Raw genomic sequence first — 24,489 nt, 5'->3', positions numbered from 1 at the left:
TACGTGCACAAGTTTCTATTTTTTAAGAGATTTACAAGAATGCATTAGGGAATTTATGTGCGTGATTTTACACCTGCTAAATAGCGCAAATGATATCAGACTTGTCATTTTGCTATTGTTGGGTGGGAGTTCTGGGTTAATTGGGGGAAGGCTAGGAGGGTCTTGATGAACTGGTGGAGGTATCGGCAAACTGAAGATTTCAATTACTCGTGCATGTTTTAAAATATACCCACTTCCACATATAAACCAGGGTTTTATGTGAGCAAGTTATATTCATTCTTGTGAATAAAATATGCATGTGTATGTTTATAAACTAAATAGGAAAAGAAAACACTTTCAATGCATTGCAGGTATTCTCGAGCAACCAAACATTAGGGGTAGACATGGTCGTATTTTATAATCTGCGAATACCTGGTACGTGTAGCTTATCAAATACTGTAGTAGATTTCTGCGTGTTCATATACAGAGGGACGGTAAATTTGAAACAGCTGTGTGGGTGCACATGTACATGCGTTTACCGGTTCGCGTCCAGAGACGCATCCATTTTATAACATACACACGTGTATGCACACGTGTTATAAAATAGCCTGGACACGTGTACCTGTGTGCACAATTTTAAATAGATGCCTGCATGTGCACATAAATGCCGCATCTACCATGTAAGTGGGGGAATTTTATAAGGGACACATACCGACTCCATAGCTAGTTTTTCCAGTTCGTTCCCAGTTCGCCCAGTTTAGGGATAAGTCTTCCAATGCCCCCTAGGTTATTAGCATCCCTTTCCCCCTGTTAGCCTCAACCCTTAAAACCCTGCTGACTAGGCTAGTTTTTTTGTTTTTTACTTATAAGCCATCCAAAGCAGAAGTAAATCTATGCGGCAGGGGACCCCTGCGCGCACAAGGACGTGAAAGTATTTATGCACACATTTCTTGGCCAGCCCCAACACGCCCCACCTTTTTTTTAGAAACTTTTGCCTTGTGTGCACATTGGGAGGTATGCGCGTCCATGGGTGGCTTAAAATACATTTGGTGCACACCAACCCAAGTGTATTTTGCCGATACCTCCACCAGTTCACCCAATTCATCAAGACCCTCCTAGTCTTCCTCCAATTAACCCAGAACTACCACCCAACAATAGCAAAATGACAAGTCTGATATCATTTGCGCTATTTGTGTGCATATCTCCCGCTTTTTGCACACGCAGGGCTTTTAAATCTACCTGTATGCACGTATATGGGGCCGCACAGAGTTGCTTGAAAGTTATCCTGTATGACAACATTTCTAGCATCACTGAAGTATTCATTGGTTCCAGCACATGCCAGTAGAGTTCTGCCCTCTGGATTCTGACCACATATGTCCTCAGAGGGAGCCTAACTTTCAAACCTATGTTCAAACCCTGGAGTTTCCTATGGAAGGAAGGATTAGCCTCCATGGCTAAATGCATTGACTGTTCCTTTTTCTGTACTGTGCCAGTAAATAGTCAGTTCCTTGCTAGTTTTTCAACATAAAACTTTATTGAATCAGTTTGTCAACAGAAATAACTTGGCGTTTTGTATATTTCTTTCTGATTGCATCCATATAATTAGTTATCAAATCTAACTGTCTAATCCTTTGATATTTTTAAATCTGGGGTCCCCTCTGTACTCTCCTGGACATCAGGGTCATCTGTATGGTAGCTGTCAAAGTTTATCCTTTCTACTGAAGATTCTCCTTGTTGATATCTGGGATTCATTGCTTGATTATGAAATTCAACTGCAATTCTCTCCTTGTTGTATCTCATTGCATGTCCTCTGTTGTCTCCAAAGGGTGAGCCCTGGATGGGTAGGTCAATGGTTTTCCTTTCTTCCCAATATGGCACCAGATTGGCATTCACTCATCCAAACAATTTCTGCCATATCGGCACTGAGTCTGTCAGGCTGAGTGACACATGGGTGAACTGAAAGGTTTCCTAAAAATACAAGGCAACGCCCACCCACTAAAAACAAAAAACCTTAGAAAATTATGACCAGGCCCTGTCATGCAAAGGATAAGAACCCCAGAGGACCAGAGACCTTTGTCCAAGACTTGACCAACCTTCCTCCTTGGAAAGAAAGATGGACAAAAACTCCTCTAAAACAAAGAGGTAGATTTTAAAAAATATACCCGCACATCCATGTGCGTGCTCTACCCAGCACGCACTCATGGAAGCACGATTTTATAACATGCGCGCCCCGGTGCACGCAGGTTAAAAATCAGGGGTGGCACATGCAAGGGGGGGGGTACATTTTTGCTATATTCACTTGGTGACGCATTGCGGCCTTCCCCAGTTCCCTCCCACTCCACTCCAATTTCAGAGTGGCCTGGGAGGGAACTTTCTTTCCCCCTACCCTAACATCCCTTCCCCTTCCCTTCTCCTCCCCACCCTATAAAAATCCATTTTAAATCTTTTTACCTTTTTTTTTTCACAAGTTCCTTCAGGGCCCGACCTGAAGTAACTTGCAGGCGCTGACAGCTGGCCGGTGTGCAAGGCTCCAGGACAGTGAACAATGGTGCTGTTCCAGGCCCGCCCCACTTCCTGCCCCACCCAAAACACACCCTCCAGCCCGCCCTTTCCAAGAAGTCCTGCACTTGAGCACATCCCGGCCTTTACGCACATGGCTGGGCCTCTTGGAAGATTTGCCCGGCGCCCATAAGGACCGGCCACAAGCATAAAGGCCGGGATTTATTTGCGTAGGACTTTAAAAATCTGCCCTACAATTTCCAAAAGATAAACAGCTTACTAGCCACTAGGTGTGAACTAGCATATCTCTCACTCAACACCTAGGCTCCTCAACAAGGCTTTGGATGTGCAAATCAAATACAGGGAAGCTTTTGCTCTCTCAAAATCCAGCTCAGAAGTCCACCAAACCATAATGCTCACTCTCTGATATAGAAACAGAATAGAATCATTACACTAGCTTCCATGGGGTTGTTGTGGATGGTTGGTACATTCTTCTGGCCTACTTTGCATAGCATGACCCTTCTATAGGGACATACTCCTTAGTAAGATTCTCAGTGTGATCTTACACTTGTACTGCTTATCCAAAATGATGCCAGCTGACCCAAGATCAGTGATACTTTAGAGTATGGCATTATTACAGCAGGAATGACTGGGAATTGCTCTTGTCCTCTTTGCTTTGGCCCCATGTATGGGGTAAAAGGAGAGAATATTCGGGGGGGGGGGGGGGGGTGGGGGGTTTTGAAAAGATGGGGTAAGTAAGCCCAGGGGATTTGTATTAATTTTTGGTGATGCGAGGTATTTTTCAGAAGCGAAGGGGGGGGGGATGTGATGGGCTTAGTTGTTAGTCTATTTTTCCTTATTTATTTATTTATTTATTTATTTATTTACGATTGTTATATACCGACGTTCATTTCAAAAAGAGAAATCACATCGGTTTACAATAAGGTACAATAGATAAGTCACTATCCCCTAAAAATTAGCAACATTGGGGTAGATTTTAAAAAATAGCACGATTGTGTACTTTTGTTGGCGCACCAGGCGCCAACAAAAGTATGCTGGATTTTATAAGATCGGCTCGCGCAAGGCTGCCGATTTTGGGCAGCCTGCGCGTGCCAAGCCGCGCAGCCTGCCTCTGTTCCCTCCGAGGCCGCTTCGAAATCGGAGCAGCCTTGGAGGGAACTTTCTTTCGCCCTCCCTTCACCTTCCCCTCCCTTCCCCTACCTAACCCCCCCCCCCCGGCCCTATCTAAACCCCCCCTACCTTTATCCATGGATTTACGCCTGCCAGAGGCAGGCGTAAATCCGCGCGCGCCAGCGGGCTGCTGGCACGCCAAGACCCGACCCGGGGGCTGTTCTGGAGGGCGCGGTCACGCCCCCAGAACGCCCCCGGTCCGAAACCACGCCCCCGGGCCCGCCCCCAAACGCCGCGTCATGCCCCCTAAAACCCCGTGTCATTTGGCGACGCCCCCGACACGCCCTGACACGCCCCCTTAAAAAAGCCCCGGGACTTACGCGCGTCCCGGGGCTCTGTGCGCGCCGGCGGCCTATGCAAAATAGGCGCGCCAGCGCGCAAGGGCCCTGCTCGCGTAAATCCAGCCGGATTTACGCGAGCAGGGCATTTAAAATCTGCCCGATTATGTTCATTTCCTTTCAGTTTGTTTTCAAAATGAAAAGAAACAAAAATAGGATATTTTAAGATTTCGTATATTGTTATAAAAGCTAAAAGCTAGTAAACATTTGAAAGCACTGAATAAGCACTGAATACCTGTGCTTGAGCACATCATCATGCTTAAACTCTAAAAATAAAAACAAAATTGAATTACCTCTTTATTGTAATATTGTCCTTACTCATGCTATAACATAAAAACGTTTAAATACATTTATAATGGTATAATGAAAGCATTGCTAAGTTTTCAATTCTAGCAAAACATTTTTTCTATTAATAAATCACATATAAACCCTTACAAGATCACATATAAATCCTTACATGTTACGCGCGTAGCCTTTGAATCTGCCCCTGCGCGTGCCGAGCCTATTTTGCATAGGCTCGGCATCGTGCGCAAGCCCCGGGATGCGCGTATGTCCCGGGGCTTCGAAAAAGGGGTGGAAAGGGGGCAGGTCCAGGGGCGTGGTGGCGGTCGGGGCGGGTCCGGGGGTCAGGGGGTGGTCCGAGGGTGGGTTCAGGGGGGGGGGGGGTCAGGGGCGGTCCAGGGGCGGGTCCGGGGGCATGGCAGCAGTTTGGGGGCGGGGCCAAATCCCCTGGCACAGGGGCCTGTTCTGGGGGATGGCGAGCTGGCGTGCGCAAGTTAGGCAGGCGTAATTTTTTAAATAAAGGTAGGGGGATGATTTAGTTAGGGCTGGGGGGTGGGTTAGATATAGGGGAAGGGAGGGTTGGCCGAACAAAAGTTCCCTCCGAGGTCGCTCCGATTTCGGAGCGGCCTTGAGGGAACGGAAAAAGCCATCGGGGCTCCCCTCGGGCTTGGCACGCGCAAGGTGCACATGTGTGCACCCCCTTGTGCGCGCCGAACCTGGATTTTATAACATGCGCAAAGCAGCGCGCGCATGTTATAAAATCGGGCGTAGATTTGTTCGCGCCGGGTTGCATAAACAAATCTATGCCCGCACGTAGATTTTAAGATCTGGCACTATGTGTAAGTAATCTGTAAAACATCTTGGAAAACTGATCTCAACTGCCATTACATCTACTATGTGTCATATTCAGAAATCCATAGATTGTATAATCAGTTAAAACACAGCACATCCAATAAGGAGGTTTAGTAATCAAATCTGCTTTAATATACAGTTTTACTGTATCTTTATATTTATAATTCATAGTCTGAAAGATAAAATAAAACCTTTACTATTTGCAGTAATCTTAATTTTAATGTACTTTAAGGGGTAATTTTCTTGTAGCAATTTTCCATGTAAAATGCACTTAATGCAGGTAAAACCTATGGACAACTCAATGGCATATATTATAGCAATTTTCAAAAGTCTATTTACATGGGACAGTGCATTTACTCATGTAAAACTCATTTTTAGGTATGTAAATGCTTTTGAAAATCAGGCCTTATAGGTCTATACCATCTGCAAACTCCTTATTTCTTTATATTTTTATGTAAACCAATTTATATTTGGTTGATCTGAAAATCTTGTTTTAAAGAAATATTATAGTTTTAATATCCAGCACTGATACCACTCTTTTCATTTTTCTTTTTGCCTTAATAAATATAATATACACCGAAATGCTTACGAACAAAAACCATGTTTCTTTATTTTTAGGGTGATATCCAACAGCTTTTGATTGTTGATGATCCCAGAGCTGCTTACGATTACTGTGAACATTATAGTCCAGACTGTGATTCTTCTGTGCCCAATGCTGCTCAGGCTCAAGACCCTGAAATTGACAACGTAAGTATATAAGAATTCATCAAGAAGCTTACGGTAAGATACCAAATGCAGGTGCCTAGTATATACACAGTATATGTACACATATTAACGATTATATTTATAGATGTCTATATTCAAAAGCCATTAAGATGGATAACGTAATGATTATCTGTCTAAATGGCTTATATGGATATAGTTAGCCCTATATAACGAGTTACCTGGTTAGAATTTAGCCAGATAAGAAAGGGAATGGGCAGGAGGCGTTCTGGGTTGGCGCAGAATTAGCCACATAAGTTAACTGGCTAACTCTGGTTGGGAAACAGAGCTGTCCTATACATAAGATACTTTAAAATAGCCGGGTATATTCAGCGGCGCGACCGCACCACTGAATATACCTTGCTATTTAGCCGTTTTTTATAAATGGATGAATATTGACCTCCTAATGTCTTCAAGATGCCCAGAGACTTCTTATATGAAGTAACCCTAGTCCCAGTTTTCCAATCTTTCCATACTCCTACAGAAGTTAAAGAATATTCTGTGCCTCAGTGCCCTGTGATATTTACAAGACAGGAAAGTGAAAGTCTGCATAAAACACAGTAGTGATGGATACCTTGGTTCCTATCGTTTAGTCAATGTTTCTGTGTCATTTAGAGACCCTAAATGAGATGCAAAGTTGGATTGTTAACCATGAGAGAGAAAAAGGCCACTCTCTCTCCTAAAACACTAACACAATAATCTCAGCTGTTCATCTAAATATTCTACAATACGGCAGTTTTAAAGTCATAGACTGCTAAGTTCTTAATAAAGGAGGATAAAAAGACCACTTATAAAATTGTTCAAACAACTTCGGGGTGGGGAAAGTGGAAAAATAGTCAAAATTTGCCTCTTAAGGACAAGTTTCCATTTTAATAAGGGATAGAGTAAGGTCTGGCTGTAGTTGGTTTAAGCTGAATTCCCAACTAAGGTCTCTCTTCAGTTTATCCTGAATTTAAAGCACTGCATAGGAGAGGATGGGCATTGAATAGCCTGGGGGGAGGAGGCGAGTTGCATTTGTCACAGTTATGTACAAACAGGACTCTCAGCTTTACATGGGAGGGAACACCAAACACTGCTAAGTTGAAACACTTGGGGGTCTATTAGTGTTTCCTAATCAGGAAAACAGACTTTTCTCTGAGGACAAGCAGGATGTTAGTCTTCACACATGGACGACATCATCAAATGGATCCCGGCATGGAAAATTTCTGTCAAAGTTTCCAGAACTTTGGCTTGGCATACTGAGCATGCCCAGCATGCCCTATACCACGCTTCAGCACGGAGTGTCTGTCCCAGGCCCTGCCATGGTTTGGTGCTTGTTCTTTCAAGCATGGCGTAGGTTTCTTCTGCCCATTCGGCCTACCAACCAAACCTGGGGACTCTTCTCTAGACCTTTGGCAGTCAATGGTTGACAGTCTCTTTCTGGAGGGCTCTCAGATCCCAGTTTGTTTTTTTGGTTGTTTTTTTCACACCGAAGAAATTGTGAGATTTTCATCCTAGAGTCTCTCTTGTTTACATTTCTGGTTTCTTCCTGCATCCAGGAGGATCTAGATCCACTGTTTTTGTTAGAAACCCTGCTTGTACTGTTTTCTGTGATGCGCTGTTGCTTCTGCTTGCAGTCACATCACTCCCCTGCCTCAGGCATCCCTGCTACAAGGGAGAGTTTGTGTCTCAGTCTTTTCCTTGGCTTTCTTTGTAGAACCCAACTCTTCTCCAGCTTGCATCTCTGGTCGGTTGGCAAAGGAGGGAGTAGAGCTCCAGCAGTATGTTGTTTACTACTTTTTCCTGCTCGGACAGCCTGTAGTTTGGTATTCACCCAAATGTAAGAACTATCTGTTATGTTATGAGTAAAGTCAATAGTGGACCCTTGGGCCGGCTGAGGTGGACAGCGTCCACAGGAGTTAATAAGCCGGGAGGCGGCACTCAGCTGGAGCGGACTGGTGGCGTCTTCACCCTGGAAACCCGAGACCCCCCCAGGAGGAGCCCGTAGGGGTCCGAGTCGCTGGGACTTAGGAGAATCGTGAAGAAGACCAAGGTTCGTGGCTGGCTGAAGACAAAGGAGAATCGTGAAGAAGACCAAGGTTCGTGGCTGGCTGAAGACAAAGGAGAATCGTGAAGAAGACCAAGGTTCGTGGCTGGCTGAAGACAAAGGAGAATCGTGAAGAAGACCAAGGTTCGTGGCTGGCTGAAGACAAAGGAGAATCGTGAAGAAGACCAAGGTTCGTGGCTGGCTGAAGACAAAGGAGAATCAGGAACCGGAGCTGGAGTCAGGATATGTAGACAGCAAGTGGAGCCCAGAGCTGGAGCCAAGGCAGAGCAGGACCAAACCGAACCTGACCTGGAAGCAAGGCACGGCTGGAACAAGCAGGAACCAGAGCTGGAAGCAAGGCACGGCTGGAACAAGCAGGAACCAGAGCTGGAAGCAAGGCACGGCTGGAACAAGCAGGAACCAGAGCTGGAAGCAAGGCACGGCTGGAACAAGCAGGAACCAGAGCTGGAAGCAAGGCACGGCTGGAACAAGCAGGAACCAAGGCTGAAAGCAACGCTGGGAAGCAACTAAGCACTCAGGAGAGCGACCTCGTTGCAAAGGCAAAGCAAGGAAGTCAGACGATGGTTTAAATAGCCAGCCAGCGTCTGACGTCAGGAACAGGGCAGTTCAGCACTTCCGGGTGCTGGACCTTTAAGAGCCCCCTGCTCACGCGCGCGCGTTGCCTGGCAGTGGGAGGAGTCAGAATCGTCCTTCGGCAGCGTCTCCACGTGGAGAGAGACTCTGCCATGCGGCCCTGCAGGCCCCAGGAGCAACGGATTGCAGCGAGACCGGGGGAGGCAGGAGAAAGGTAAGGACCCGGTCGCTAGCCTAGCGACCGGGACTGCAACAGTACCCCCCCCTTTACGCCCCCTCTTCAGAGGGCTTGGCCTGTCAGGATGGTCCAGATGATATTGCTGCAGAAGAGTCTTGTCCAAGATGTTGCGGGCAGGCTCCCACGTATTGTCTTCGTCTCCACAACCTTCCCAGGCTAGCAAATATTCCCAACGTCTGTTGGCAAAGCGAGCATCCAGGACCTCTCGTACCTGAAACGTAGGATCCTCAGCCGTAGTGATGGAAGCGTCTTCAAGAGGCCTGGGGTGGAATCTGGAAAGAATCACTGGTTTTAAGAGGGAGACGTGAAAGACATCATGAATGCGTAAAGTGGTTGGGAGTCGTAGACGGTAAGAGACCAGCCCTACCCTCTCTGCAACGCGGAAAGGGCCACAGAACTTGGGTGAGAGCTTCTTGGAAGGTTGCCTCAGATGAATGTTCTTTGTACTAAGCCACACTCGATCGCCTGGGAAAAAAGCGAATGCCGGTTTTCGGTGTCGATCATAGTAGCGTTTAGAAGTGCGTGCGACTTTCTGAAGTCGGTGTTGAGTAGAGGACCAAAGTTTACTCAATTGGTCCGCGGTCAATTGAGCAGCTGGTGAGGAGGTTGGTACTGGTAGAGGTAACGGTGGTTTGAGCTGTTTACCGTACACAATTTGAAAAGGGGATTTCCCCGTCGCCGTATGTATTTGATTATTATAGGCGAATTCTGCCCAAGGCAAAAGCTCCACCCAATTATCTTGTTTGTGGTTAATGAACGCTCGTAGGAACAACTTTAATGAACGATTCATGCGTTCGGTTTGCCCATTACTTTGCGGGTGGAAAGCGGAGGAGAAACTCAGCTGGATCTTAAATTTTTTGCATAAGGCTTTCCAATACCTGGCTGTGAATTGAGGGCCTCTGTCAGATACAATGTCCTGAGGCAGACCATGAATACGGAATACATGGTGTGTGAACAGAGAAGCCAGTTCAGTGGCGGAAGGTAATTTGGGCAAAGGCACAAAGTGAGCCATTTTAGAGAAGCGGTCCACCGTGACCCATACCACAGTCTTGCCTTGCGAAGGCGGGAGTTCCACCATAAAATCAGTAGCAATATGTGTCCAGGGTTCCGTGGGTATAGGTAACGGTTGTAGAAACCCTCTCGGAGGGCCATTAAGCGGTTTCTGCAGGGCGCAAGTGGGGCAAGAATTCACGTAAAGGGAAACATCACGTCGAAGACCAGGCCACCAATAGAAACGATTTATAAGATCCAATGTTCTTAGTCTACCAGCATGTCCCCCGGTCAAGGAGTCATGGCCCCAAGACAAGACTTTCCTCCGAAGCCTCTTAGGAACGGTAGTCTTATTTGAGGAAGCAATGGAAGTGGTAGCTATTTGAACACAGGCAGGATCCAGGATGGTTCGTGGAGAGTCGTCCTCTTCTTCCGGCTGATAGGTACGAGATAGAGCATCGGCTCGAACGTTCTTCTCAGCTGGTCGAAACTTGAGGATGAAATTGAAACGACTGAAGAAAAGTGACCATCTTGCTTGCCGCGAGTTTAGTCGTTGAGCTTGGGCCAAGTACAATAAATTTTTGTGATCAGTGTACACTGTCACCGGATGATTAGCCCCCTCCAGCCATTGCCTCCACTCCTCGAAGGCCAACTTGATGGCTAAGAGTTCTTTGTCTCCGATGCCATAGTTACATTCAGCAGGCGAAAACTTTTTAGAGAAGTAAGAACATGGCATCAATTTGCCCGAAGTATCGTGTTGACTGAGCACCGCTCCAACAGCCAGATTCGAGGCATCGACCTCCAGGATGAAGGGTCGTTGTGGATCTGGGTGTCGTAGGCAGGAAGCGTCTAGGAATGCTTGTTTTAAGTCTTCAAAGGCAGCCGAGGCGGTGGTGGACCAATCGTGAGCGTTAACCCCTTTGCGAGTAAGCGCCGTGAGAGGAGCTACCTTCTGGGAGTAATGTGGTATAAAATGCCTGTAAAAATTGGCGAATCCAAGGAATCGCTGTAGCGCCTTCAGGCCAGACGGGCGAGGCCATTTGACAATGGCCGCCACCTTCTCTGGGTCCATCTGGAAACCGGACGAGGAAACAATATATCCCAAGAACGGAAGCGACTCGCGCTCAAACTGACATTTTTCAAATTTAGCGTATAGGTGATTGTCTCTTAGAGCCTGTAAGACCTGTTTGACGTGTTGGCGATGGGAGGAGAGATCTTGGGAATAGATCAGAACATCATCAAGGTACACTATGACGAAAGAATGAAGCATCTCTCGGAGTACCTCATTCATCAGATTCTGGAAGACAGCAGGGGCATTACATAAGCCGAAAGGCATTACTAAGTATTCGTAATGTCCATCTCGCGTGTTGAACGCTGTCTTCCACTCGTCACCGGGACGAATACGAACCAAATTGTATGCTCCACGTAAATCCAATTTTGTAAAGATCTTGGCCCCCTGAAGTCTATCGAGCAGTTCTGGGATCAGAGGCAAGGGATAGCGATCTTTCTTAGTGATGGAGTTCAGACCTCGATAGTCTATGCACGGCCGGAGGGAGCCATCTTTTTTGGACACAAAAAAGAATCCTGCTCCTGCAGGAGAGTGCGAAGGGCGAATGAACCCTTTGGCAAGATTCTCCGTAATGTAGTCTGACATTGCATGGGTTTCTGGCAGAGAAAGAGGGTATACCCTACCCCGCGGGGGAGTGGAACCAGGTAGTAAATCAATGGCACAGTCGAAGGGCCGATGGCATGGAAGCAGTTCAGCTTTTTGTTTGGAGAACACGTCAGCGTAATCCTGGTACGGCAAAGGAAGGTCCAGGGCAGAGTGAGAGAGTAATATCTCCGGTCTAGGAACAGGATCCAGGCAATTCTGGAAACAGGAAGGACTCCATTGCGCAATTTGGAGAGAGTCCCAATGGATCACCGGAGCATGTTGTTGCAACCAAGGGAGTCCCAGGACCACAGGGTGCACCGATTTATCCAGTAGCAAAAAGGAGATTGTCTCAGTGTGAAGCACTCCCGTCCGTAAAGTGAGAGGCATCGTGGTTTCAGAAATGGATCCAGGTAGAGGGGTTCCCCGGATAGAGGTAACCCGTAACGGAGGTATCCGGCACTTAGTAGGTAGTCCTAATTGGTGTACCAGTTCTCTCCAGATAAAGTTCCCTCCGGCTCCGGAATCAATGAAAGCTAGAGTCTGCAAGGAGCCACCTGGATATTCCAGCGTTATAGGAACTGTACATTGAGGAGTAGCATGAACATAGCCTAGGGGAACCTCCTCATCTCTCCCTAGACTCGAGCATTTCCCGGTCTCGCAGGACATTGACCCAGGAAATGACCCTTAGTGCCGCAGTATAAGCACAGGCCCAGAGTGCGGCGTCGTGTCTTCTCCTCCTCGGTTAGCGGTGCCCGTCCAAGCTGCATAAGTTCCTCTGAGGAGCTGTGGAAGGCTGATGGTGTCTTGTGAGGTACAGTCAGAGACCTGGAGAAGGAGGGTGCCAATGAGACAGGCCGACGAGGAACTCGACCCTCCTTAGCTCGTTGCTGCAATCGCCGGTCAATCCTCCCGGCCAAGTCTATCACCCCGTTCAGAGTGAGGGGCAGGTCGCGAGCCATCAGCTCGTCTTTGATACGACCTGCAAGACCTCCCAGGAAAATACCCCGCAAACAGTCATCCTGCCAGCCGAGTTCCATCGCCAGAGTACGAAATTCAATAGCGTACTCCGCCAGAGAGCGGGATCCTTGTCGTAGCTGTAGAATTTCAGTGGTAGCAGTGGTAGCACGAGCTGGCTCATCAAAAGTCTGTTTGAAGTGAGTCACGAAATCCTGCAAGTTGTGCAGCATGGCGTCCTGTTTCTCCCACATGGGAGAGGCCCATAGCATAGCCCTCCCATCGAGCAGAGACAAAATATATGCTACCTTGACGGCATCAGACGGGAACTGCCCTGGTAGCAACGTGAAGCGGATGAAGCACTGATTCAAAAACGCCCTGCACGATCTGGCATCCCCGGAGTATCGAGTAGGCGCTGGAAGCTGAGTCTGTGCGGGAGCTTGAACCGCCAGTGGAGGCGGGGGTGGTGCCAGCGGTGGAGGATTGGCGTCCAAGCGACTGGCTAGGCGATCCACCGTAGCAGCCAAGACTTCCAGACATTGCTGTTGCTGCTGGATTCTTTGGGCCATGCCAGGGATGGCCTGCATAGGAGCGGAGTCCGCCGAGTCCATGGCCTTTGCAAACTGTTATGTTATGAGTAAAGTCAATAGTGGACCCTTGGGCCGGCTGAGGTGGACAGCGTCCACAGGAGTTAATAAGCCGGGAGGCGGCACTCAGCTGGAGCGGACTGGTGGCGTCTTCACCCTGGAAACCCGAGACCCCCCCAGGAGGAGCCCGTAGGGGTCCGAGTCGCTGGGACTTAGGAGAATCGTGAAGAAGACCAAGGTTCGTGGCTGGCTGAAGACAAAGGAGAATCGTGAAGAAGACCAAGGTTCGTGGCTGGCTGAAGACAAAGGAGAATCGTGAAGAAGACCAAGGTTCGTGGCTGGCTGAAGACAAAGGAGAATCGTGAAGAAGACCAAGGTTCGTGGCTGGCTGAAGACAAAGGAGAATCGTGAAGAAGACCAAGGTTCGTGGCTGGCTGAAGACAAAGGAGAATCAGGAACCGGAGCTGGAGTCAGGATATGTAGACAGCAAGTGGAGCCCAGAGCTGGAGCCAAGGCAGAGCAGGACCAAACCGAACCTGACCTGGAAGCAAGGCACGGCTGGAACAAGCAGGAACCAGAGCTGGAAGCAAGGCACGGCTGGAACAAGCAGGAACCAGAGCTGGAAGCAAGGCACGGCTGGAACAAGCAGGAACCAGAGCTGGAAGCAAGGCACGGCTGGAACAAGCAGGAACCAGAGCTGGAAGCAAGGCACGGCTGGAACAAGCAGGAACCAAGGCTGAAAGCAACGCTGGGAAGCAACTAAGCACTCAGGAGAGCGACCTCGTTGCAAAGGCAAAGCAAGGAAGTCAGACGATGGTTTAAATAGCCAGCCAGCGTCTGACGTCAGGAACAGGGCAGTTCAGCACTTCCGGGTGCTGGACCTTTAAGAGCCCCCTGCTCACGCGCGCGCGTTGCCTGGCAGTGGGAGGAGTCAGAATCGTCCTTCGGCAGCGTCTCCACGTGGAGAGAGACTCTGCCATGCGGCCCTGCAGGCCCCAGGAGCAACGGATTGCAGCGAGACCGGGGGAGGCAGGAGAAAGGTAAGGACCCGGTCGCTAGCCTAGCGACCGGGACTGCAACACTATCATCCTGCTTGTCCTAGGAGAAAGTAGAGTTGCTTACCTGTAACAGGTGTTCTCCTAGGACATGAACCCCGCCATCTCCCCTGGGAGATGGTTTCTCCATGTATTAGCTAAATCATGGACTGAGGGACTCTGCCTAGGGGCCCAGGGTGATGACTACAGCTGCACATGCTCAGTGGGGCATGCTGAAAGCTCTAGAATCTTTGAAGTCAAAGTTCCATGCCGGGCTCCATGATGTCACCCATATATGAGGACTAACATCCTTCTGTCCTAGGAGAACACTTGTAACAGGTAAGCAGATCTGCTTTCTCCAAGGACATCAGGATGTTAGTCCTCATGAAATCTGCCTGCCATCCCACGGAGTTGGGTTTCTCCTATTTTTATTTTTCATCATAATTCTATGTTACGAGACTGAAGAGGGACACCGCATGGACACGTGGTATAGGGCATACTGGTCATGCTCAGTTTGCCAAGTCAAAGTTCTGGAAACCTTGACAGACGTTTTCCGAGCTGGGCTCCATCGGATGATGTCACCCTTGTGTGAGGATTAACATCTTGCTGTCCTTGAAGAACACCTGTTACAGGTGTTGTGGTTACATGTGTTTTGGTGGATCCTTGGGTGCTGTGGAGATGACCATGCCCACGGGGAAGAGCCCCATGAGGAGCCACAGCACTGAGCTAGACTCATACTACACAAAACACAAGATAGTTCTTTATTAGTCAGCTTGAAGAGAGCCACCAGAGATGGCAGTAGTGAGGCAGTCTGTAGTTGCAGTCTCAGGGACCTCGGCAGAGGGAGCCCTTCTCTCCTTGATGACGTCAGGAGGTTCCGCAGCAGGTCTCCCAGTGAGTAGATACTGTGGATGAGATAGACTGGGAGTTAGAGTACTCACTAGGTGTTTGCTGTTGATTTGCAATTCCACCAGGTATGTTGTAGAAGGTACAGGCACCGAGGCAGGGAGAGCAGGCCCTCGAGGAGTGAGTACCTGTTCCCTGTAAGGCACCTGAAATAAAGCAGAGGGCCCCTGAGGAGCGGGTACCCAAGTTAGCAGTTACCCTGAAGGGCAGAGAGAGAGCTTCCTGCAGCAGCACGGAAGCGGCAGAGTAGTATAGACAGGAACAGATTTGAGTCCTTGCTAACTCAACGAACTAGCAAATTAGTGAAGGTAATATACCCGGATGGCGTGATGTCAGCATGAGGGAATGCCCTCGAGGTTCGCGCCAAGGGTGGTACAAAGACGTGGGTTGCATGCGCGCACGCACCGTAGTAGGTACCTGGGAGGAGCAATGGCAGGAGGCTGCACCTTAGCTGTTCCAGGGATGCCAGAGAGGTCGGCTTGTAGACCGGCATAGCCATCTTTCCCAGGTAAATGAAAGGAGCCGTGAATAAAGTGAGGCAAACGGGGCAAAGCCATCTAGGACCGATGGACGCAACAACAGGTAAGCAGCTCTCTTTTCCTGCCTAAAAGCAAGTAAAAGGGCCTGATTTATGAAGCTTGTATTTCTTAGAGACAAACTGAGAAAAAAAAGCATTAGTAAATCATACCCAAAACATTTTTTGCCATATGTATTAAATAGTTTTTTGATGGGCGGGAGGAGAATTGGATACATACAGCAAACAACATGGGCCCTGACTTTTATGGTCTGGGGTACTGATATGTAGACATAAGGAAAAGCACACAGGACTGCTTCTATGGACAAACCAAAAGCAAAGTAAGTCTGCATTGCTTGAATTTTCAGGAAGGCTTCTCACCCAGTAAAAATGTTTATTTTATTTATTTATTTTTTTTTGTTGCTTTTATAAACCGTCAATCTGTGGAGACAATTTTAATGATGTACAAAGTTATAACAATAAAACATTACAGTTGCAATATAAAAATTGTAAAAAATAAAAGAATAAAAACAAATAAGAGGCATACAAAGTAAAAAGCATATAAAATAAAAATAAAAGACAACTAAAAGCATACAAAATAATGTTGCTAGCAGTAATTTTGTATGGGTTTGACAGTTACTTGAAGATATTACTACCTTTATCATAAGGATTGGGGTATGACTGCACAGACTACCCTTAAGAGAAACATAGGGGAGACCTACACAGTGTGGCACATATTACTATAAGAAGCTTACTGGGCAGACTGGATGGACCATTTGGTCCTTTTCTGCCACCATTACTAAATTTCTTTTATATTTGAGTGTATTTTTTTTTAATTGTTAAAAAGTTTAGTCATGGTTTCAAGAAATTACTTAAATCCTAGGAGGTAGATATTCAAAATATAGCTGCCAAAGAAAGTTGGCCTTATAAACATATCTAGCTAACTTAGGGCCTTATTTTCTAAGGCTATCGCATGCTTGCGCAACCAGTGCAAGCGTGCAATAGCAGGAAAGCTTAGTGCAAGCCTGCGCTAGCTACATCGGGGTGGAGTCGGTCCCTGAAGAGGATGAGTCAGGGCATCGGGGCTGACTCCGCGAAGACGGCGCCGACAGTGAAAAGGTAAGGAGCCTTTTTGCTGTCTATTTCGCGCCGAATAATTACACCTTTTATGGTGCAGTTATTCAGCGCGACGCCGGCAGCGATCGCACAGCGGCGGTGCGATCACTGGCGGCTAGCGCAGGACCGCCCCCCGCCCCCCGTTAGTGCCAAGATTCACTAAGTCTTGCGGCATTAGTCAATCCAGGCCTTGGCCGGGCTATTCAGCGGAATGCCTGTACCAATGAATATACCCAGATAGCTTTAGTTAGGTAGCTTTGTTTATCCGAATAATTTTAAACCTGCTCAATATCAAGTCCGACTTATCCAGTTAACATAGCTGGATAAGAATGTATATTGTCACTGCCCATCACATGGCCAGATAACTATTTACAAATATCAACACCACCTTACAGTGATCTATAATTTATATATTAATCAAACTGTGGAACAATTCTGTTCAATCACTGTGCACTAATCGTATTTTTATTTCAACTTTTCGACTATTACTTATAATTTAAATATGTTGCAATTAATTTTTTTAAATTAATATATTTTAAAGCCTACACGTCTGTGGTAGGTAAAGAACTCTTTCTCACTTCTGATGATACACAATGGGGCAGATTTTTAAAAAGTACACGAGCGCCTTTTGTTCACGCACCCGGCACAAGCAAGAATACGCCAGATTTTAATAGATATGCGCGTATCTTTCAAAATCCGGGGTCGGCATGTGCAAGGCTGCGCAAAATCAGCAGCCTGTGCGCGCCGAGCTGCGCAGCCTGCCTCCATTCCCTCCGAGGCCGCTCTGAAATCAGAGCGGCCTCAGAGGGAACTTTATTTACGGCGCCCCCCACCTTCCCTTTCCTTCCCCTAACTAACCCGCCCCCCCCCCCCCCACCTTTATTGCAAAAGTTACGCCTGCCTCGGGCAGGTGTAACTTGCACACGCCAGGCCAGCTGCCAGCGTGCCATGTTCCGAAACCATGGTCGCGGCCCCGACCCTGGAATGCCCACGATGATGCGCCAGCTGCGACACGCCCCAACACGCCCCCCAGGAAATCCCTGGGACTTACGCGCATCCCGAGGCTTTGCGCGTGCCGGCAGCCTATGCAACATAGGCTCGGTGCACGCAGGGGGAGCTTGGGGCAGGTTTTCGGGGGGTAAGCGCATATCTTATGCGCATACCCCTTTGAATATCTACCCCAATATGTTCTTTATGAAAAAACTTTTTAAATTCACAGAAAAGGTTTGTTGAAGTAGGTTGAAAGTTTCATATACTCGTGTAGGCGTCCCTGCACCTTGAATGCATTTATAATCATTAACTTCCAACTTCCTCCTTATGTGAATTTAAACATTTTTTTTCTTTTGTTACAATATTAAAGTCCCGATTGTGATATATGACATCCTTTAGGTAAGCATGTATTCTTGTTCTCTACTTCTTATTACGATATTTATATGAAGTATTACCTTCTTTTTATCTATTATCTCACACGACGTTGTTTAGTGTTAAAGAGTGGATACCTTCTGTTTGATTGTAAATCCATTGTTAAAGTCCCGACACATACATGCTTCAGACAGTCCGTCTTTCCTCAGGGGAATATATTCTGTAAAACAAAACTACAACAGACGGGTGTTACCACACTGTTCTTTGTAGAAAACCGTATCCCGGTGAAAGTATCTCCAATGTTCCTTAAAATTCTTTGTTCATGCCGTATCCCAATGTGGATCTCTTCAACTCTCCGATATTCAAACCAACGCCAGGATGTCACTAGCATCACTGCTGCTTCTGTTTCAAGCCACTCTTGCTATCTTTGGACAGTTCCTCCTCTGTTTCAGCTATCTTTGAGGTTATTTCCAAATTATTTTCCCTTATGGTACTTGCCCTGACAATCCAATGCTACTTACCCAGTTTTCTTTAATGGTTTCATGCCCTCTTGCATTTTTTCTTTAAACTACTCCCCTTACAGTTCTTAAAGACTATTGATCTCTTCTGGTATTTAGCTTTCAATGGATTATAGCACAGAAACGTCAGGGGCAGTAGAAGTTCAGCACCCAAAATTAGAACCACACTCAGGTAATGGAGGCAGTATTTGCAAGAACTGATACAGAAGAAGAATCATATTCTGTATTCCTTGAATCACAGGATATTGAACAGCTAGTGACTGAAGAGAATTTGTAACCTCAAGTCAGTTTCCAGTGAGTAGGTGAAAGAGGCAGTTGATACTAACAGGACTGAGGTTATATACAGCAAAGTGGAAGTCCAACTCTAAGTGTGTACAGCCAGCCATTTCCCCTAATGATGATGTATGAAAACCAAATGAGGCCTCATCTTGGGATTTCGTCTGGCTTCTCCCTACCTAGACTTTTGTACCAATTTGGTTGGTGCCTTTTGCCTCATGTAGATCCTTGGGATGTTTTTGCTACTGGGTGACTGCTTTGCATCTCTCAAAGTGTGTTGTAGTCATCATGCCACTCTTTCTGCTATTTTGACCCTCTTTGATCCCCCTGCTATCTTGGGTTTTTTTAATGATATTTTGGGAACTTTATTCACATATCATGATGCTTGAATTGTTCATGTCATACTTTGTGCCATTTTGCTGCTCTTGTGCTACATTAGGGGGTTCATGACATTATTGTTGGTACCCTTTCCCCCTTTCATATAACCTTAGGGTATTCTGGTCATTTTTGTTGCTGCTTTCATCTTGTCACAGTGCCTTGGGACACTACTACCACTGCTGGCTGCATTTTGCCCTATTAGGGCTCCTAGGGTTATTCATGCCACTTTTAGTGTCATGTTGACATAGTCTTGATGTGTTGGAGTGCCTTTCACCCTTCTGATGATGTCTACCCACAAGTTTCATTGGAAATGATTAGAAAACCCCAATTTAAGAGCCCAAAATAGGCTGCATTGCTTCACCCATTAATTTCAGTGGGAAACAAATGAACAAATAAATAAATTAAATTTGTCTGAAACCAACCAAATGAATGATTGTGACCTATGAAATAAACAACTAAAACTAATTTTTGTCTCTGCACACCCTTATTCCACCCCACTCATGATCTTGTTAATGTCTATATTATCCTCTCTGAGAGGTCAATGCAATAAAGTGCACCCAACCTAGCACATGGATTTACACGCAGTTAGATGCGCATTTTGGATGTGCTAGACTAGTGACAGATGTAGTAAGGAGATTAGTGAGTCCAAAATGCATGCCCTAACAAACGCAAACCAAAAGCACCAGTCAGTTGTTAATTGCATGTAGATGAGGACATTAGCTATTGCTCCAGATGGAGTAAAGGGCTGGGCACCCAACGCATACTTTTTAATGTGGCAAAATAGATGTTCATATTGAATGACCGTTGCAATTTGGCACCCAATGAAATAAACTATTGAGCAGTACAGATGCTCAATTCTCCATTAACATGTTCTTTTTAATGCTGCCTCTCATTTAAATATTGCATGAGGTGCCCAGGGGTTGTGGTTGCATGCTTGTTAGGAAAATGGGTGCTCAATACAAATGCTTGTTGTATTGCATTAGTTCCTGAGTCTTCTTTTCTCTAAGTTGAATAGCCCGAATATGATCAGCCATTCTTCATTTATTTTATTACTTATTTTATTCATTATTTATTTATTTATTATTATTTTGTTTTGTGAGTGGCACGCACACATGGGCACTATCATTTTATAAACAAACGCGTTGGCATGCACGTTCTAAAATGTGATATCCGAGTGCACATGCGCACCGGATTTTAACATCAGCCCATGATTCGCACACGCAGGTGGGGAGATATTTCAAAAGTATGTGCTACGACATAACCGGGCCTTTGCCCAATTCCCTCCCAGTCCACTCCAATTAAGTAGCAGGCTTGGAGGTAACTTTCCTAACCTTAACCCTATCCTTCCTGCCTCTTCCCTTCTCCTCCCTAACCTCTAATGCTACCCTGTCTTTTCACATTTTTAAAATTTTAATACTTACTGCTTCTCCCAAGCAAAAGTATCTTCCACGTGTCGACCGGCTGCTGGAGTGCGCTTCTCCGGGACAGGGCCTATTGGCCACTGTCTAGGCCGGCCCCTGCCCCGTCCCTCCCCACCCAGACCCTGCCCCTCGGCCTGCTTCTTTTTGTTTACCTGGAATTTCTGTGCATAATGGGGGTTATGCCCCTAGTCATGCCCGTTCTAAAATGTGTGCAGCGCATGCAAGGCCAGGCCACACACATAACTCCCATTTTTTATGTTCATGGGCTTTTTAAAATTGGGCCTTTAATCTCTTTATTTTTAAACATTTTTTCTATAGTTTAGATCCATTAAAACTAACTTTTCCACTGCTTACCCTGCTCATGTCCATTTCTGATTTGCTTATTGTATTTTATATTAATATATTTATTTCTAAAGCTAGGCCCAAATCTATGGTAAAGGTTGTTCCTGCACTGTATGAGATTGCTCCTACTCTGCTCATTCACTGTATTATGCACCATTGTGAACAACCCTGCTAGACTCACTGTATTTTATACTTGCTGTAAACCCAAATCTGTTTAACACACTTTGAAATTCCTCACTAGGAAATAGTGATATAAAGGATGATAATGAAAATGGTTTACGTTACAGATTAAAAATGAATCCCTTTTATCATTTTTCTTGCCCTTCTTTATAACTTTTCTAGTTCTGCTAGCTCTTTTGAGATACTTATTGATCCATAAATCATTATTAGCCAGATTCACTAGAGAAAGCCATCACTATCTCTGAAAGTGAGTAAAAAGAAATAGATTTCTTGTTTGAGATATGCTGGGTACTTGTGACTCAGACTGGTCATTGTTGGAGACAGGATGCTGAGTTCGATGGACCTTGGTCTGTCCCAACATGGCATATCTTATGTTCTTATGTTCTACATTCTTTCAATTTGTGCTTATCACAAAGCTATTTTAAAAATGGAGTTCAGCATTTTTAAAATAAGTAGTCATATTTCTTATGTGCAGCTCATTTGAGACATAGCAGTAAGATCAAATTACTAGTATTTCTATTCTTCCTTCTGAAATGCATCTGATGACAAAAACAGTCCATCTTCTTAATTGAAAATGCATAAGAACTGGATATGCAATCCAATAATACTTCTTACTCTAGTCAAGAAGCTGTGAGATCATGATGGAAATATTTTTACTACCAACGAATAACAGGTTTTATTTTTTCCCTATGCTACTGATGACTATTTCAGATGGTCATTGCATTTATACAATGACAATTCTGTTCTTATTCTTGGAAACCAAAGATAAGCAAACTGCTGTGTGGAATCAACTTTGGAACATTTATTCTGCTGACGTGCATTTTTCTTTTCTACAGCAGGGACCTCATTTGCAAAGCCAGTTCTTCACATAAAACTCGGTTTTATGCACTTAAACGGTTATTATAAAATTGACTCAGACTCAGTTCGCATAAAAGTATGCATGTAACTTGGTTTCATATGCATTTTTATACAAACTGGCAAGAGATGTTTTTGTAGCAAAGTTGGAACTGACACGCATACTTTCAATTTTAAAATATATACATGCAATTTTACCCGCACAAGTTATGCCCGCAATAGAACGGGTGCAACTTTGTGTGGGTGAGTTTTTGTGAATATCAGGGAAATAACTTGCAGTTTTTCAAAACAAATTTGTGCAAAAACTGTGCCCAGTAAACTAAAGTCTGCTTGTATTGAGTGATGTGCATTTGTTTGAAATACAATAAGAAATGTCAATGGCATTTCATCTTTCATTTCATCTTTCATTTCATTTTGTTTCAAAATGGAACAAAAGAAGAACCAATAAAATGTTGTTGGTTTTCCTTTTCATTTGTTTAGAAAATAAAAGCAAGTTTGCTTGCCGTAAATGGTGTTTCCATAGATAGCAGGATGAATTAGCCATGCTGTCTGGGAGTGCTCATGACCCGAAGTAGGCGGAGTTTCCTCAGTGAGTCACAGAGCTTTGACTCTGTGCGGCTGCGCGGTGATCTTCCTGTGCATTTCCCCTCTTCTCCTTAGTTTCTTTGTAGCCAATCAAGAGGTAATAAAAAGGTGTCCTCTGTGGGACTGTCTAGGGAGGAGGGAGGGATTGTATGGCTAATTCATCCTGCTATCTATGGAAACACTGCTTACGGTAAGCAAACTTGCTTTTTCCCATCGATAGCAGGGCTGAATTAGCCATGCTGTCTGGGAGTCCCAAGGTCCCGGGTTGTGTCCATTTTGTATGTTTTGGAGGTCAGGACAGCATCCCATTTGGTAGTAGACAGTTTCATTGGTTTTGAAGAGTCGACAAGACTGCTGTGCCCAGCACTGCATCAGAGGTCGCTTGCTGTTGTAGACAATAGTGTGACATGAAGGTATGGATGGATGACCAAGTTGCCGCTTTGCAGATATCCAGTAATGGAACTTTGTTCAAGTTGTGATAACCAACTGGCGATGGTTCTCTTAGAGACAGGTTGACCAGGATCATTTGGATTAAATGAAAGAAAGAGCTGAGAAGGTCTTATAGGAGATTGGGTCCTTTGATATAGTAAGCCAGAGCCTTTTACAATCCAGCGAGAGGAGGTTTTATCAATCATTGTGATAAGGCCTTGGCATGAAAATGGGCAGAGTGATGATTTGATTGAGATGAAAAGCAGAGACCACCTTTGGAAGGAAGGTGGGATAAGGATGAAGAGTAACCTTGTTGTGGTAGAATTCTAAGTAAGGAGAGTAGCGAACTAAGGCTTGTAACTCACTTACCCTCCTAGCTGATGTGATGGCCACCAGGAATACTGTTTTCCATGTTAGGTATTTAATGTGATTGGTGTCTAATGGTTCAAAGGGGGGCAGCATTAGCTGCTCCAAGACAATGTTCAGGTCCCATGGTACAGGTGGCTTTGTCACCGGTGGTCTGAGGTGAAGCATGCCCTTCATGAATCTGGAGATCAAAGGATGGTTAGAGATGGGCAGGCCATTATGAGAATGATGAAAAGCTGCAATAGCGCTGATATGTACTCGAACTGAAGTAGTGGCCAATCCCACTTGGTAAAGCGTATGAAGATACTCCAGTAGTTGTATGGCGGTGGAGGAGAACGGATATAGGTTCCGTGGCTTACACCACATCTGGTAATGCTGCCATTTGCCACATAGTTACATCTGGTTGAAGACTTCCTGGATGCGATAAGGATATCTTCTACCTGCAAAGGTAGGCCCAGGTGGTTTAATATTTGCCTTTCAATCTCCACGCCGTGAGGTGGAGGGATTGATGCATTGGATGGAGGAGGGAGCCTCCTTCCTGTGTTAACAGTTGCTGATGGTTCTCCAGTGGAATTGGTGGGCGTATGGAAAGTCACATGAGATACACATACCATGGTTGTCTCGGCTATGCTGGAGCTATGAGGATCATGTCCGCTATGTTGTGAATGCATTTCTGTATTGTCTTTGATATCAGCGGAATGGGAGGGTAGGCATACAGTAAGCCCATCGTCCATGGGATGAGGAAGGAGTCTGGGGCATATCGAAGTTTGCTGGGGTACATGGAGCAAACGATCCGTGTCTGACGGTTGATTTCTATGGCAAAGAGATCAATTGTTGGGAAGCCCCATTGTTGGAGATGGTGAGGGCCACATCCCGATTTAAAGTCCATTTGTGTGGGTGAAAATTCCTGCTTAGGCGGTCCACTGTGACATTGTCCAGACCTGGAAGGTAAGTGGCCTGGAGGGATACCTGGGCTGTATTTGCCCATTGGAGTATTCGAATTGCTTCTCAACACAGTGTCCATGAACCTGACCCTTCTTCTTTGTTTATGTAGAACATGGCGACTTGGTTGTTGGTGTACACCATGAGACATTTTCTTTGGACTTGAGAAGAGAAGGTCTGAATCACTCTCCAGATTGCACGTAACTCTAGGAGATTGATTTGGCACGTGGATTCTTATGGAGACCAAAGTCCCTGAGTTTTGAGATCACCGAGGTGGGCTCCCCAACCTTTCCTGGAGGCATCCGTTGTGAGCGTTAGC

The 24,489-nt window shown here is 45.9% G+C and overlaps 1 protein-coding gene across 1 annotated transcript in view; it reads left to right on the top strand.

Moving 5' to 3' along the window:
- COL11A1 (collagen type XI alpha 1 chain) overlaps positions 1-24,489 on the top strand; it is a 623,839-nt gene that overhangs the window by 158,728 nt on the left and 440,622 nt on the right. Inside the window, 1 exon segment of the mRNA XM_029618381.1 lies at positions 5,760-5,888. Coding sequence (XP_029474241.1) covers positions 5,760-5,888 — 129 coding nt within the window.

This window comes from Rhinatrema bivittatum, chromosome 10, assembly GCF_901001135.1.
Source record: "Rhinatrema bivittatum chromosome 10, aRhiBiv1.1, whole genome shotgun sequence".
NCBI classification, from domain to species: Eukaryota; Metazoa; Chordata; class Amphibia; order Gymnophiona; family Rhinatrematidae; genus Rhinatrema; species Rhinatrema bivittatum.
This window is presented reverse-complemented; position numbering and strand designations above follow the sequence as displayed.